This window comes from Oncorhynchus gorbuscha, unplaced genomic scaffold (genome assembly GCF_021184085.1).
Source record: "Oncorhynchus gorbuscha isolate QuinsamMale2020 ecotype Even-year unplaced genomic scaffold, OgorEven_v1.0 Un_scaffold_3772, whole genome shotgun sequence".
In the NCBI taxonomy this organism is placed as follows: domain Eukaryota; kingdom Metazoa; phylum Chordata; class Actinopteri; order Salmoniformes; family Salmonidae; genus Oncorhynchus; species Oncorhynchus gorbuscha.
In genome coordinates, this window is record NW_025747938.1 from 2,384 (window position 1) to 16,108 (window position 13,725).

The following is a 13,725-nucleotide window of genomic DNA, read 5'->3' on the forward strand; positions in this document are numbered from 1 at the left end:
CATACACACACCCAACCCCTCACATACACACACCCAACCCCTCACATACACACACCCAACCCCTCACATACACACACCCAACCCCTCACATTAACACACACCCAACCCCTCACATTAACACACACCCAACCCCTCACATTAACCCATACATACACCCAACCCCTCACATTAACACACACCCAACCCCTCACATTAACACACACCCATATACCCAACCTCTCACATTAACACACACCCAACCCCTCACATTAACACACACCCAACCCCTCACATTAACCCATACATACACCCAACCCCTCACATTAAGGGGCGGCAGGTAGCCTAGTGGATAGAGCATTGGACTAGTAACCGAAAGGTTGCAAGATCGAATCCCTGAGCTGACAAGGTAAAAATCTGTCATTCTGCCCCTGAACAAGGCAGTTAACCCACTGTTCCTAGACCAGTTAACCCACTGTTCCTAGACCAGTTAACCCACTGTTCCTAGACCAGTTAACCCACTGTTCCTAGACCAGTTAACCCACTGTTCCTAGGCCGCCATTGAAAATAAGAATTTGTTATTAACTGACTTGCCAAGTTAAATAAAGGTCAAATGTAAAAATAAATTAAATTAAGACACACAACCCCTCCGATACATGCACACACATACATGTGGAAAGTATTCAGACACCTTCACTTTTTCCACATTTTGTTACATTACAGCTTTATTCTAAAATTTATTATAAAACATTTTCCTCATCAATCTACACACAAAACAGCATAATGACAAAGCAAAAACACGTTTTTAGAAATGTTTGCAAAAAAAAAACCCAACAGAAATACCTTATTTACATAAGTATTCAGACCCTTTGCTATGAGACTTGAAATTGAGCTCATGTGCATCCTGTTTCCATTGATCAACCTTGAGAGGTTTCTACAACGTGATTTAAAAAAAATGTATTGATCTTTTATTTTTTTAACCTTTATTTAACTAGGCAAGTCAGTTAAGAACAAATTCTTATTTTCAATGACAGCCTAGGTACAGTGTGTTAACTGCCTTGTTCAGGGGCAGAACGACAGATTTGTACCTTGTCAGCTCAGGGGTTTTGAACTTGCAACCTTCCGGTTACAAGTCCAACAATCTAACCACTAGGCTACCCTGCCACCCCATTGGAGTTCACCTGGGGTAAATTCAATTGATTGGACATGACTTGGAAAGGCACACACCTGTCTATATAAGGTCCCACAGTCGACAGTGGATGTCAGAGCAAAACCAAGCCATGAGGTCGAAGGAATTGTCTGTAGAGCTCCGAGACAGGATTGTGTTGTTACACAGATCTGGGGAAGTGTACCAACATTCTGCAGTATTGAAGATCCCCAAGAATATAGTGGCCTCCATCATTCTTAAATTGAAGAAGTTTGGAACCAAAAGACTCTTACTAGAGCTGGCCACCCAGCCAAACTGTTCAATCGGGGAAGAAGATCCTTGGTCTGAGAGGTGACCAAGAACCCAATGGTCACTCAGAGCTGCAGAGTTCCTGGAGCTCCTTCCAGAAGGACAACCAGTTCTGCAGCACTCCACCAATCAGGCCTTTATGGTAGATTGGCCAGACAGAAGCCACTTCTCAGTAAAAGGCACATGACAACTTGCTTGGAGTTTGCCAAAAGGCACTTAAAGGACTCTCAGACCATGCGAAACAAGATTCTCTGGTCTGATGAGACCAAGATTGAACTTTCTGGCCTGAATGCCAAGCGTCACATCTGGAGGAAACCTGGCACCAAAAAAAGAATCTGCTGTGGGGATGTTTTTCAGAGGCAAGGACTGGGAGATTAGTCAGGATAGAGAGAAAGATGAATGGAGAAAAGTACAGAGAGATCCTTGATGAAACCTTGGTCCAGGGTGTTCAGGACCTCAGACTGGGACGAAGGTTCACCTTCCAACATGGCAACGACCCTAAGCACAGAGCCAAGACAACGCAGGAGTCTCTGAATGTCCATGAGTGGCCCAGCCAGAGTCCAGACTTGAACCCGATGGAACATCTCTGGAAAGACCTGAAAATAGCTGTGCAGCAACGCTCCCCATCCAACCTGACAGAGCTTGAGAGGATCTGCAGAGAAGAATGGGAGAAACACCCCAAATACAGGTGTGCCAAGCTTGTAGCATCATACCCAATAAGACTCGAGGCTGTAATCGCTGCCAAAGGTGCTTCAGCAAAGTACTGATTAAAGGGTATGAATACTTGTGTAAATGTCACATTTCAGTTTATTTTCTTTGATAGATTTGCTCAAATAAAAAATAAAAACAGTTTTTGCTTGGTCATTATTTGGTATTGTGTGTAGATTGACAAGGAACATTATAGAATAAGGTAGTAGTGTGGAAAAAGTAAAGGAGTCTGAATACTTTCCGAATGCACGGTACACACAACCCCTCCGATATATACACACATACACACACCAGTAAGCAGTTTTAGTGGGTTAAGTGATCCTAATAGCCAACCATAGCACTTAACAGGCACTGTATATCGTTTGAGTGGAATCCAATAGAGATCTTATCTTTCTAGAATCTGTCACTAACAACCGTCAAGTCGTCGGCTCAAATCCTGTTCGAATAGATACGATTAAAAAACTTGATTACCCATCAAGTTCACACGGGATTGATTTTTTTTTAGGCCTGGTTTGGGATTCGAACCAGCAACCTTCTGTTAACAAGCCCGCCCCTGTGATCTCTAATCCTCTAGGCTACCTGCTTCCAGAAGAACCCGTAGAGCGACTTCCTCATGTGGATGGCGAACGGTTCCGTCCACCCGTCGAACAGCTTGAGGAAAAGAAGTCCCTCACGGGCGGGGATCTCGTCGGCATCGTTGATGACGAAGACGTCGTCGGGGCGTGATCCGGTCACCCTGGCCATGCCGTCGCGGGTCAGGTAGGTACGGAGGTAGTCATCTGCGATCCAGCCGTCCTGGCGCCCGCCGTCGGGAAAGTGGTCTAGGAAAACGTAGAGGATTTTGTGGCGCACGTAGTCGTAGGTTCCGTTCAGGAGGAGACGCAGGAACCTGGAGGGAGGGACAGATACAGACAGTGTGTCAACAGATACGCTTAAACGAGTCTTTCAGGAGAGAGAGACGAAGAGAAGACAGACACACAGACACCCAGAAGGCAAGCCAGCCAGATTGACAGACAGACAGCCAGCCAGCCAGATGGAAAGCCAGCCAGATGGACAGCCAGCCAGATGGACAGCCAAACAGCCAGCCATCACATCATCCTGTCCACTTGTCGAAGTGGTCGTCTCTCTCCGTCGGAGGCAAACAGACACAAAGTCAGCAAGACAGACAGACGCTTATACATCTATGTCCACTCACCGTAGTGGTCGTCTCTCTCCGTAGGCGGTGAAGTTAGACTCACACACCAGGAACAGATCCACAGCCTGGGCCAACTCGTGGAACCTCACGTGGAGAAGATCAAACTCATGGTTCACGTTGATGGCATTGATCACCCTCCTGGGTCTCTCTCTGGGCGTCAGTCTCTCCTTAGTGGGCAGGTTAGAGTGGTAGACCATGGTAGGTACCCCACAGTAGGGCCCGTGCCACCCCGGCCGACACACACATTTTACCAGTCGTTTGCCTCCTCGTCCTCTTGATTTGGCCTTGGGAGGCATGGAGGTGCCGGAGGACGACGGATGGAGTGGTTGTTGGTGGGATTGGTTCAGGACCACCAGGGGCTTACGTTGCCCAGGGGAGCCTGCTCGAGATCCTAACCCAGTACCAGTCACAGTAGGCCCCCCGGGCCGTGCCGCGTCATCCCTGGGGGTGGCGACCTCCGTCCCCTGGCGGAAGCAGAGGGCTCCGGCTTTAGTGCGGACGAAGTAGGAGGTGGGGTCGTCCTGGAGCTGGTGGGTGCGGGTGTGGATGTCGCCCAGGGTTTCTAAGGGGTCCGGGGATGGAGCCTTGGAAGGCACCACCTGGTCATCGATCCCAGCCGAGGCCCTTTCCTCTGGGGCGTAAGGTCTGACAGGGTGGGCTGGGTGGCTGGGGTACCAGGGCTTGAAGTGGAGGTCCTCACCTTCACGCTCCTGAGGAAGACAAGACAAAGAGGGGACTGTTTAGCACTTTACTCGTCCTCACAGATCAATCTAGAGAAACTGTATTAGGCCTCTTTACATTCTGCATTGCTGAAGGGTTACAGATAGAAATGTCATTTCCGATTGGGCCGGCATATGCAGTATTTACCATGAATACAGTCTGCTCTATTGCGGGAACATTGCCTTTAATTCTTAGGGATAGGCGTCCCGTCAACAGGGAAATCATGCTAGAACTTAATCAAATCAAATGTAATTTGTCACAAGCACCGAATACGACAGGTGTAGACCTTACTGTGAAATACTTACTTACAAGCCCTTAACCAACAACGCAGTTTTAAGAAAATTATTTGCTAAATAAACTAAAAAGTTACTCAATAAATTAACAATAACGAGGCTATATACAGGGGGTACCGGTACTGAGTCAATGTGCGCGGGTACAGGTTAGTTGAGTTAATTTGTACATGTAGGTAGGGGTAAATTGAATATGTATAGATAATAAACACTGAGTACCAGCAGTGTAAAAACAAAGGGGTGGGGAGGGGGGGTTCAATGTAAATAGTCCGGGTGGCCATTTGATGAATTGTTCAGCAGTCGTATGGTTGGGGGTAGATGCTGTTAAAAAAAGAGTCGTGCTTGGCCACGCAGTCGTGGGTGAACAAGGAGTACAGGAGGGGACTAAGCACCCACCCCTGGGGGCGGCCCGTCAGGAAGTCTAGGATCCAGTTGCAGAGGGAGGTGTTAAGTCACAGAGTCCTTAGCTTGGTGATGAGCTTTGTGAGCACTCTAGTGTTAAACGCTGAGCTATACTTACGCAATACGGATTGAATAGAGCTTAGTGTTAACTGCTACTTTGTTGACATCCAATGACTCAGATTCCATTCAACTTTGCTCCTGACATGTAAAAGGAAGAGCCTTAATGTTTGGACTGGAGGTACACTACTGATGATAATGGTGTGTTGACTGGAGGTAAACTACTGATGATAATGGTGTGTTGACTGGAGGTAGACTACTGATGATAATGGTGTGTTGACTGGAGGTAGACTACTGATGATAATGGTGTGTTGACTGGAGGTAACTACTATGATAATGGTGTGTTGACTGGAGGTAAACTACCGATGATAATGGTGTGTTGACTGGCGGTAGACTACCGATGATAATGGTGTGTTGACTGGAGGTAGACTACTGATGATAATGGTGTGTTGACTGGAGGTAGACTACTGATGATAATGGTGTGTTGACTGGAGGTAGACTACTGATGATAATGGTGTGTTGACTGGAGGTAGACTACCGATGATAATGGTGTGTTGACTGGAGGTAGACTACTGATGATAATGGTGTGTTGACTGGAGGTAAACTACTGATGATAATGGTGTGTTGACTGGAGGTAGACTACTGATGATAATGGTGTGTTGACTGGAGGTAGACTACTGATGATAATGGTGTGTTGACTGGAGGTAGACTACCGATGATAATGGTGTGTTGACTGGCGGTACACTTCTGATGATAATGGTGTGTTGACTGGAGGTAGACTACTGATGATAATGGTGTGTTGACTGGAGGTAGACTACTGATGATAATGGTGTGTTGACTGGAGGTAGACTACTGATGATAATGGTGTGTTGACTGGAGGTAGACTACTGATGATAATGGTGTGTTGACTGGAGGTAGACTACTGATGATAATGGTGTGTTGACTGGAGGTAGACTACTGATGATAATGGTGTGTTGACTGGAGGTACACTTCTGATGATAATGGTGTGTTGACTGGAGGTAGACTACTGATGATAATGGTGTGTTGACTGGGTAAGACTACTGATGATAATGGTGTGTTGACTGGAGGTAGACTACTGTAGACTGGAGGTACTACTGATGATAATGGTGTGTTGACTGGAGGTAGAAAAACTACTGATGATAATGGTGGGTTGACTGGAGGTAGACTACTGATGATAATGGTGTTGACTTGACTGGATAATGGTGTGTTGGTACACTACTGATGATAATGGTGTGTTGACTGGAGGTAGACTACTGATGATAATGGTGTGTTGACTGGAGGTAGACTACTGATGATAATGGTGTGTTGACTGGAGGTAGACTACTGATGATAATGGTGTGTTGACTGGAGGTACACTACTGATGATAATGGTGTGTTGACTGGAGGTAGACTACTGATGATAATGGTGTGTTGACTGGAGGTAGACTACTACTGATGATAATGGTGTGTTGACTGGAGGTAGACTACTGATGATAATGGTGTGTTGACTGGAGGTAGACTACTGGTGTGTTGATGATAATGGTAATGTGTTGACTGGAGGTAGACTACTGATGATAATGGTGTGTTGACTGGAGGTAGACTACTGATGATAATGGTGTGTTGACTGGAGGTAGACTACTGATGATAATGGTGTGTTGACTGGTGGTAGACTACTGATGATAATGGTGTGTTGACTGGAGGTAGACTACTGATGATAATGGTGTATTGACTTGATACTGGAGGTAGACTACTGATGATAATGGTGGGTTGACTGGAGGTAGACTACTGATGATAATGGTGTGTTGACTGGAGGTAGACTACTGATGATAATGGTGTGTTGACTGGAGGTAGACTACTGATGATAATGGTGTGTTGACTGGAGGTAGACTACTGATGATAATGGTGTGTGGAGGTGACTGATGATAATGGTAGACTACTGATGATAATGGTGTGTTGACTGGAGGTAGACTACTGATGATAATGGTGTGTTGACTGGTGGTAGACTACTGATGATAATGGTGTGTTGACTGGTGGTAGACTACTGATGATAATGGTGTGTTGACTGGAGGTAGACTACTGATGATAATGGTGTGTTGACTGGAGGTAGACTACTGATGATAATGGTGTGTTGACTGGTGGTAGACTACTGATGATAATGGTGTGTTGACTGGTGGTAGACTACTGATGATAATGGTGTGTTGACTGGTGGTAGACTACTGATGATAATGGTGTGTTGACTGGAGGTAGACTACTGATGATAATGGTGTGTTGACTGGTGGTAGACTACTGATGATAATGGTGTGTTGACTGGAGGTAGACTACTGATGATAATGGTGTGTTGACTGGAGGTAGACTACTGATGATAATGGTGTGTTGACTGGAGGTAGACTACTGATGATAATGGTGTGTTGACTGGAGGTAGACTACTGATGATAATGGTGTGTTGACTGGTGGTAGACTACTGATGATAATGGTGTGTTGACTGGTGGTAGACTACTGATGATAATGGTGTGTTGACTGGAGGTAGACTACTGATGATAATGGTGTGTTGACTGTAGGTAGACTACCGATGATAATGGCCTTGAGAACCGTTTCCAAAGACACTCTTTCTTATCACAGGTTCCGAAGCACTTTTATGCCCAGGGCCTGTATTCAGAAAGCGTCTCTTTTTGTGCTGATCTAGCATCAGTTTAGCCTTTAATATCATAATGAATATGATTATATGGACAGGTGGGGACCTGATCCAATATCATCACTACTACTCTGAGACGCTTTGTGGATACAGGCCCAGGCCTGATCATTGCCTTGAGGAGGGTTTCTAATACACAGCTAACATTTAGCCAACACCCTCGTTGAAGAACCTCAAACACATCCCAGCAGGGAGTAGTCAACACATCTGGCAGGAGATATCCCAGGTTCCCTAGCACTTCCATGACCAGGCATGATCACTGACTCGAGAACAGTTTCTAAGATCAACAGTTTGTAGCTCATACGCATGGCAGTATAGTCAACACAGTGTAGAGATTAGCCAAACTGTTGACTGTCACTGTGACTCCTAAGTCACAGTGAAGACATGTAAAACAACCGACCGTTCAACCAAACTGTCAATCCTCCTAAGTCACAGTGAAGACATGTAAAACAACCGACCGTTCAACCAAACTGTCTCACCTCGTTGGGATCCGTGTCCCTGTGTCTGGGCTCCTCCTCTGGTTGACCCCATGGTTGGGGCGCAGCAGGTTCCTCTCTCAGCCTCATCTCCACCCCACCTCCTCCTCCACCCCCAGGGCCAATAGCCCCTACTATCCGGGGCTTGGTGTCCGAGGGCCTGTAGGAACAAACACAAATGTCGTCTTGGTCAGAAAGGTCATGTTGTCATCAATCAATCAAAAGTATTTACAAAGCCCTACTTCATCAGCAGTTCCCATGTCTGTCATACAAAAACATCAATACACACACACACGCACCCCCTCCGACCCACACACACCTGAGGGCGGGCGGGGGTCCTTCCTCCTGCGAGGCGGCGAAGTCAGACGACGAGGCAGCCGACGTTAACGGTGTGGCCCCCCCCTCCCTCCAGAAGAAGCCTGTCACCATGATGAAGGACTTGATGTTGGGGTACGGGGCCGACAGCTCCTTGAGCAGGGATACGTAGTGTAGGGCCTGGAACAAATAGAATAGAATGACTATCAACAACAATACAATTATCACTTTATTTCTCCCCATGAACTTACATTTTGGCATTGTGAATGAATGAATACATTTTATTGGACAAATGTTTTTTTTTAAACATACAGAATAGCCTCAACTATTTCCAACTATACACACAGTAAAATGACTGAGAAAACACAACGTCAGATGACTTATTTCAACTGTCATCCTTATTACATGAGCAACAATAGACAGCTTGGGCAAGATTGTCGGTACATTGGCACCTCACATACAATTTCATTTAAAATACATTGAATATATACAATATAAAGATCTTAATTTGACCTGTATTGTCACAGCAAAAAATAATCCTGAAGCAACAGAATGTCCTGCGGGACAGGAAAAATTCTCAGCAGCAAAAGAGTGATCAAATTAAGGTCCTACATCTGTAGGCTATACATATAACAATATATTTTACCTTGTAATAGTGGAGGAAGGAGATGACACACAGGCCCACTGTGCACAGCAAGAACACTCTGTGACGTCGCATTTTCATCCTATAGGAAGAGGGGGAGAGAGAGAATTGACCAATGGGAGATGACACACAGGCCATAAACATATCAACATGAACTGTGCATGGCAAGAATGTTGCTTTCTTTTCTTGTAGAGAAGGGGAGAGGAGGGGGGAGAGAGAGGAATGGAAGGGGGAGAGACAGAGAGTCAAAGGTGAAAGAGATGGAAAGGGAGAAAGGGGGAGAAAGGAGAGGGAGAGAGAGAATGTGGGGAGGTAGCAAGAGAGAAGAGGGTGAGTTCCTTTCATTATTCACTCATCCCTCTTCCCCCTGGAGGATTTCTACAGACCATAACCTTCCTGAGTCTAAAGCAATGACATCATCAACCAGTCAGCGAACTGTACATTTAATCTAATCCAATTTCTTCCTTGATTGGTTTATATAAAATATGTGGCCAAAACCTTGATCAACTCATTCAAATTCCTAAAAAACATCCCAGAATGTAAATGAGTCCCTTTCTAAAAACGTCAGAAAGTCCATCGACTTTCATATCCTCCGAAAAAATAGGATCTTAAAACAGTTCAGTTCATATTCAGTTCATATTCAGTTCATATTCAGGGCAGTCAGTGCTGACGGTGCAACATCTATTCTTACATTTAATCCATCTTAACGTTTTGTTTTAATACGTCTCTCGCAGCCCACTTTAACCACACACAATGAAAGACAGGGGGAAGAAAAGAGAGAGCTAGAATGGGAGAGAGAAAGAAAGAGAGAGATTGAAAGAGGGAGGCTGGGAGAGGGAGAAGAGAGAGAGAGAGCGAGAGAGAGCGAGAGACAGAGAGAGAGAGCAAGAGAGAGAGAGAGTGAAAGAGTGTGTGAGAGAGAGAGAGGCAATCTGGCAGTTGTAACACACAATACCTAGTATGAATCTAAAGTAGCCTAGAAGCCTGTACAGGGCAACCTCAGGGATTCCACTGCTTTATCAAACTATGAACAGAACAGAGGAGAGAGAGGGAGAGAGTCGAGATGAGAATGAGGTGGAGGAAAGGGAGATCGGGAGAGGAGGAGGGATGGAGAGATGTGGTCCAGTGGAGGGAGGGAAAGTATGAACAAGGGATCAGCCAGAGGCAGGGAGGAAAAGTATGAACAAGGGATCAGCCAGAGGGAGGGAGGGAGGGAAAGTATGAACAAGGGATCAGCCAGAGGGAGGGAGGGAGGGAAAGTATGAACAAGGGATCAGCCAGAGGGAGGGAGGGAAAGTATGAACAAGGGATCAGCCAGAGGGAGGGAGGAAAAGTATGAACAAGGGATCAGCCAGAGGGAGGGAGGGAAAGTATGAACAAGGGATCAGCCAGAGGGAGGGAGGAAAAGTATGAACAAGGGATCAGCCAGAGGGAGGGAGGAAAAGTATGAACAAGGGATCAGCCAGAGGGAGGGAGGGAAAGTATGAACAAGGGATCAGCCAGAGGGAGGGAGGAAAAGTATGAACAAGGGATCAGCCAGAGGGAGGGAGGAAAAGTATGAACAAGGGATCAGCCAGAGGGAGGGAGGGAAAGTATGAACAAGGGATCAGCCAGAGGGAGGGAGGGAAAGTATGAACAAGGGATCAGCCAGAGGGAGGGAGGAAAAGTATGAACAAGGGATCAGCCAGAGGGAGGGAGGGAAAGTATGAACAAGGGATCAGCCAGAGGGAGGGAAAGTATGAACAAGGGATCAGCCAGAGGGAGGGAGGAAAAGTATGAACAAGGGATCAGCCAGAGGGAGGGAGGAAAAGTATTAACAAGGGATCAGCCAGAGGGAGGGAGGGAAAGTATGAACAAGGGATCAGACAGAGGGAGGGAGGAAAAGAATGAACAAGGGATCAGCCAGAGGGAGGGAGGGAAAGTATGAACAAGGGATCAGCCAGAGGGAGGGAGGAAAAGTATGAACAAGGGATCAGCCAGAGGGAGGGAGGGAAAGTATGAACAAGGGATCAGCCAGAGGGAGGGAGGAAAAGTATGAACAAGGGATCAGCCAGAGGCAGGGAGGGAAAGTATGAACAAGGGATCAGCCAGAGGGAGGGAGGGAAAGTATGAACAAGGGATCAGCCAGAGGGAGGGAGGGAGGGAAAGTATGAACAAGGGATCAGCCAGAGGGAGGGAGGGAAAGTATGAACAAGGGATCAGCCAGAGGGAGGGAGGAAAAGTATGAACAAGGGATCAGCCAGAGGGAGGGAGGGAAAGTATGAACAAGGGATCAGCCAGAGGGAGGGAGGAAAAGTATGAACAAGGGATCAGCCAGAGGGAGGGAGGAAAAGTATGAACAAGGGATCAGCCAGAGGGAGGGAGGGAAAGTATGAACAAGGGATCAGCCAGAGGGAGGGAGGGAAAGTATGAACAAGGGATCAGCCAGAGGGAGGGAGGAAAAGAATGAACAAAAAGGGATCAGCCAGAGGGAGGGAGGGAAAGTATGAACAAGGGATTTAGTGTTCAGCCAGAGGGAGGGAGGGAAAGAAAAGCTGATACTAGCCTGTGGGATGGGAACAAGAAATCTAGAGGCTAGGGAGGAAAACACACACACATGAACAAGGGATCAGCCAGAGGGAGGGAGGAAAAGTATGAACAAGGACATCACACACACACACACACACACACACACACACACACAGGACACACACAATTCCATTCCACAAGGCTCAGCCAGAGGGCAGGACTAAAGCAACAACTGAACAAGGGATCAGCCAGAGGGAGGGGGAATTGGTACGGTGAACAAGGGATCAGAGGGAGGGAGGGAGGGAGGAAAGAGATGAAGGAGCAAGGGATCAATCAGAGGGTGTGAGGTAGAGGGGAAGGATGGAGAGAGAGGAGATGGAGGTATTGTATTGAATGGGATCAGCCAGAGAGAGTGGAAGGAGGGAGAACAAGGGATCAGCCAGAGGGAGGTTGAGGTGGTGCAAGGTAGTGAAGGACAAGGGATCAGCCAAGGTAGTGAGGGAGGAAAAGGGTGGTTGAACTGTGGGATCAGCCAGAGGGAGGGGTGGTTGAATCTGTGTGAACAAGGTATGAGGAGAGGAGGGAGGTTGAATCTGTGTGGTGCAAGGGAGTGAAGCCAGAGGAGGGAGGGAAAGTGTGAACAAGGGATCAGCCAGAGGGAGGGGTGGTTGAATCTGTGGGATCAAGCCAGTGAGGAGTAGAGGTGGGGTGGTTGAATCTGTGTGGATCAAGGTAGAGGGAGGAGGGGGGTGGTTGAATCTGTGTGGTGCAAGGTAGTCAGGGAGAGGGAGGGGGGTTGAATCTGTGAAGGTAGTGAGGGAGCCAGAGGGGGGTGGTTGAATCTGTGAACAAGGTAGTGAGCCAGAGGGAGGGAGGTTGAATCTGAATGCAAAAAGTGAGGGAAAAGATTCAGTAAACTTTGGTGCTGTGAGAAATGTCAGGTTTTGAATTCCTGCAAGGTAGACCAGGGATTGATAGGAGGCTGGTTGAATCTGTGTGGTGCAAGGTAGTGAGGAGTAGAGGACAGTTTGAATCTGTTCTGCAAGGGGTGAGGATAGGATATTGAATCTGGGGGCAAAGTGATACTAGATCTGGTTGAATCTGTGGGCAAAATCTAAGGAGTAGAGGCTAATCTGTGTGGTCAAGGTAGTGAGGGAGTAGAATAGGGGTGGTTGAATCTGTGTGGTGCAAGGTAGTGAGGGAGTAGAGTACACACACAATCTGTGTGGTGCAACACAGTGAGGGAGTAGATGTGGGGTGGTTGAATCTGTGTGGTGCACACACACAGGGAGGAGACAGGGGTGGTTGAATCTGTGTGGTGCAAGGTCCACAAGGCTAATGCTACATCTGGTGGACTACAAGGTAGTGAGGGAGTAGAGGTGGGGTGGTTGAATCTGTGGGTGCAAGGTAGTGAGGGACTAGAGGTGGGGTGGTTGAATCTGTGTGGTGCAAGGTAGTGAGGGAGTAGAGTAGGGCTGGTTGAATCTGTGTGGTGCAAGGTAGAAGGGAGGAAGGGGGGTATTGAATCTGTGTGGTGCAAGGTAGTGAGGGAGTAGAGAGGGATGGAGGTATTGAATCTGAATGGTGGTGCAAGGTAGTGAGGGAGGAAGGAGGGAGGGTTGAATCTGTGTGGTGCAAGGTAGTGAGGGAGTAGAGTAGGGCTGGTTGAATCTGTGTGGTGCAAGGTAGTGAGGGAGGAGAGGAGGGGTGGTTGAATCTGTGTGGTGCAAGGTAGTGAGGGAGTAGAGTAGGGCTGGTTGAATCTGTGTGGTGCAAGGTAGTGAGGGAGGAGAGGAGGGGTGGTTGAATCTGTGTGGTGCAAGGTAGTGAGGGACTAGAGGTGGGGTGGTTGAATCTGTGTGGTGCAAGGTAGTGAGGGAGTAGAGTAGGGCTGGTTGAATCTGTGTGGTGCAAGGTAGTGAGGGAGTAGAGGAGGGGTGGTTGAATCTGTGTGGTGCAAGGTAGTGAGGGAGTAGAGGTGGGGTGGTTGAATCTGTGTGGTGCAAGGTAGTGAGGGAGGAGAGGAGGGCTGGTTGAATCTGTGTGGTGCAAGGTAGTGAGGGAGTAGAGTAGGGCTGGTTGAATCTGTGTGGTGCAAGGTAGTGAGGGAGTAGAGGTGGGGTGGTTGAATCTGTGTGGTGCAAGGTAGTGAGGGAGGAGAGGAGGGGTGGTTGAATCTGTGTGGTGCAAGGTAGTGAGGGAGTAGAGGTGGGGTGGTTGAATCTGTGTGGTGCAAGGTAGTGAGGGAGTAGAGTAGGGCTGGTTGAATCTGTGTGGTGCAAGGTAGTGA

At 47.5% G+C, this 13,725-nt stretch overlaps 1 protein-coding gene across 1 annotated transcript; it reads right to left on the minus strand.

Annotated features, from left to right (window-relative positions):
• Positions 1-2,141: 2,141 nt before the first annotated feature.
• On the minus strand, positions 2,142-9,015 carry LOC124028109 (beta-1,4-mannosyl-glycoprotein 4-beta-N-acetylglucosaminyltransferase-like). The gene is made up of 5 exons (XM_046340256.1): positions 8,931-9,015; positions 8,289-8,464; positions 7,973-8,129; positions 3,336-4,045; positions 2,142-3,029 (listed from the first exon to the last, which is right to left on the minus strand). The coding sequence occupies exons 1-5, from the start codon at positions 9,006-9,008 to the stop codon at positions 2,711-2,713; spliced, it is 1,440 nt and encodes a 479-aa protein (XP_046196212.1). The 5' UTR covers positions 9,009-9,015; the 3' UTR covers positions 2,142-2,710.
• Between the last annotated feature and the right edge of the window lie 4,710 nt (positions 9,016-13,725).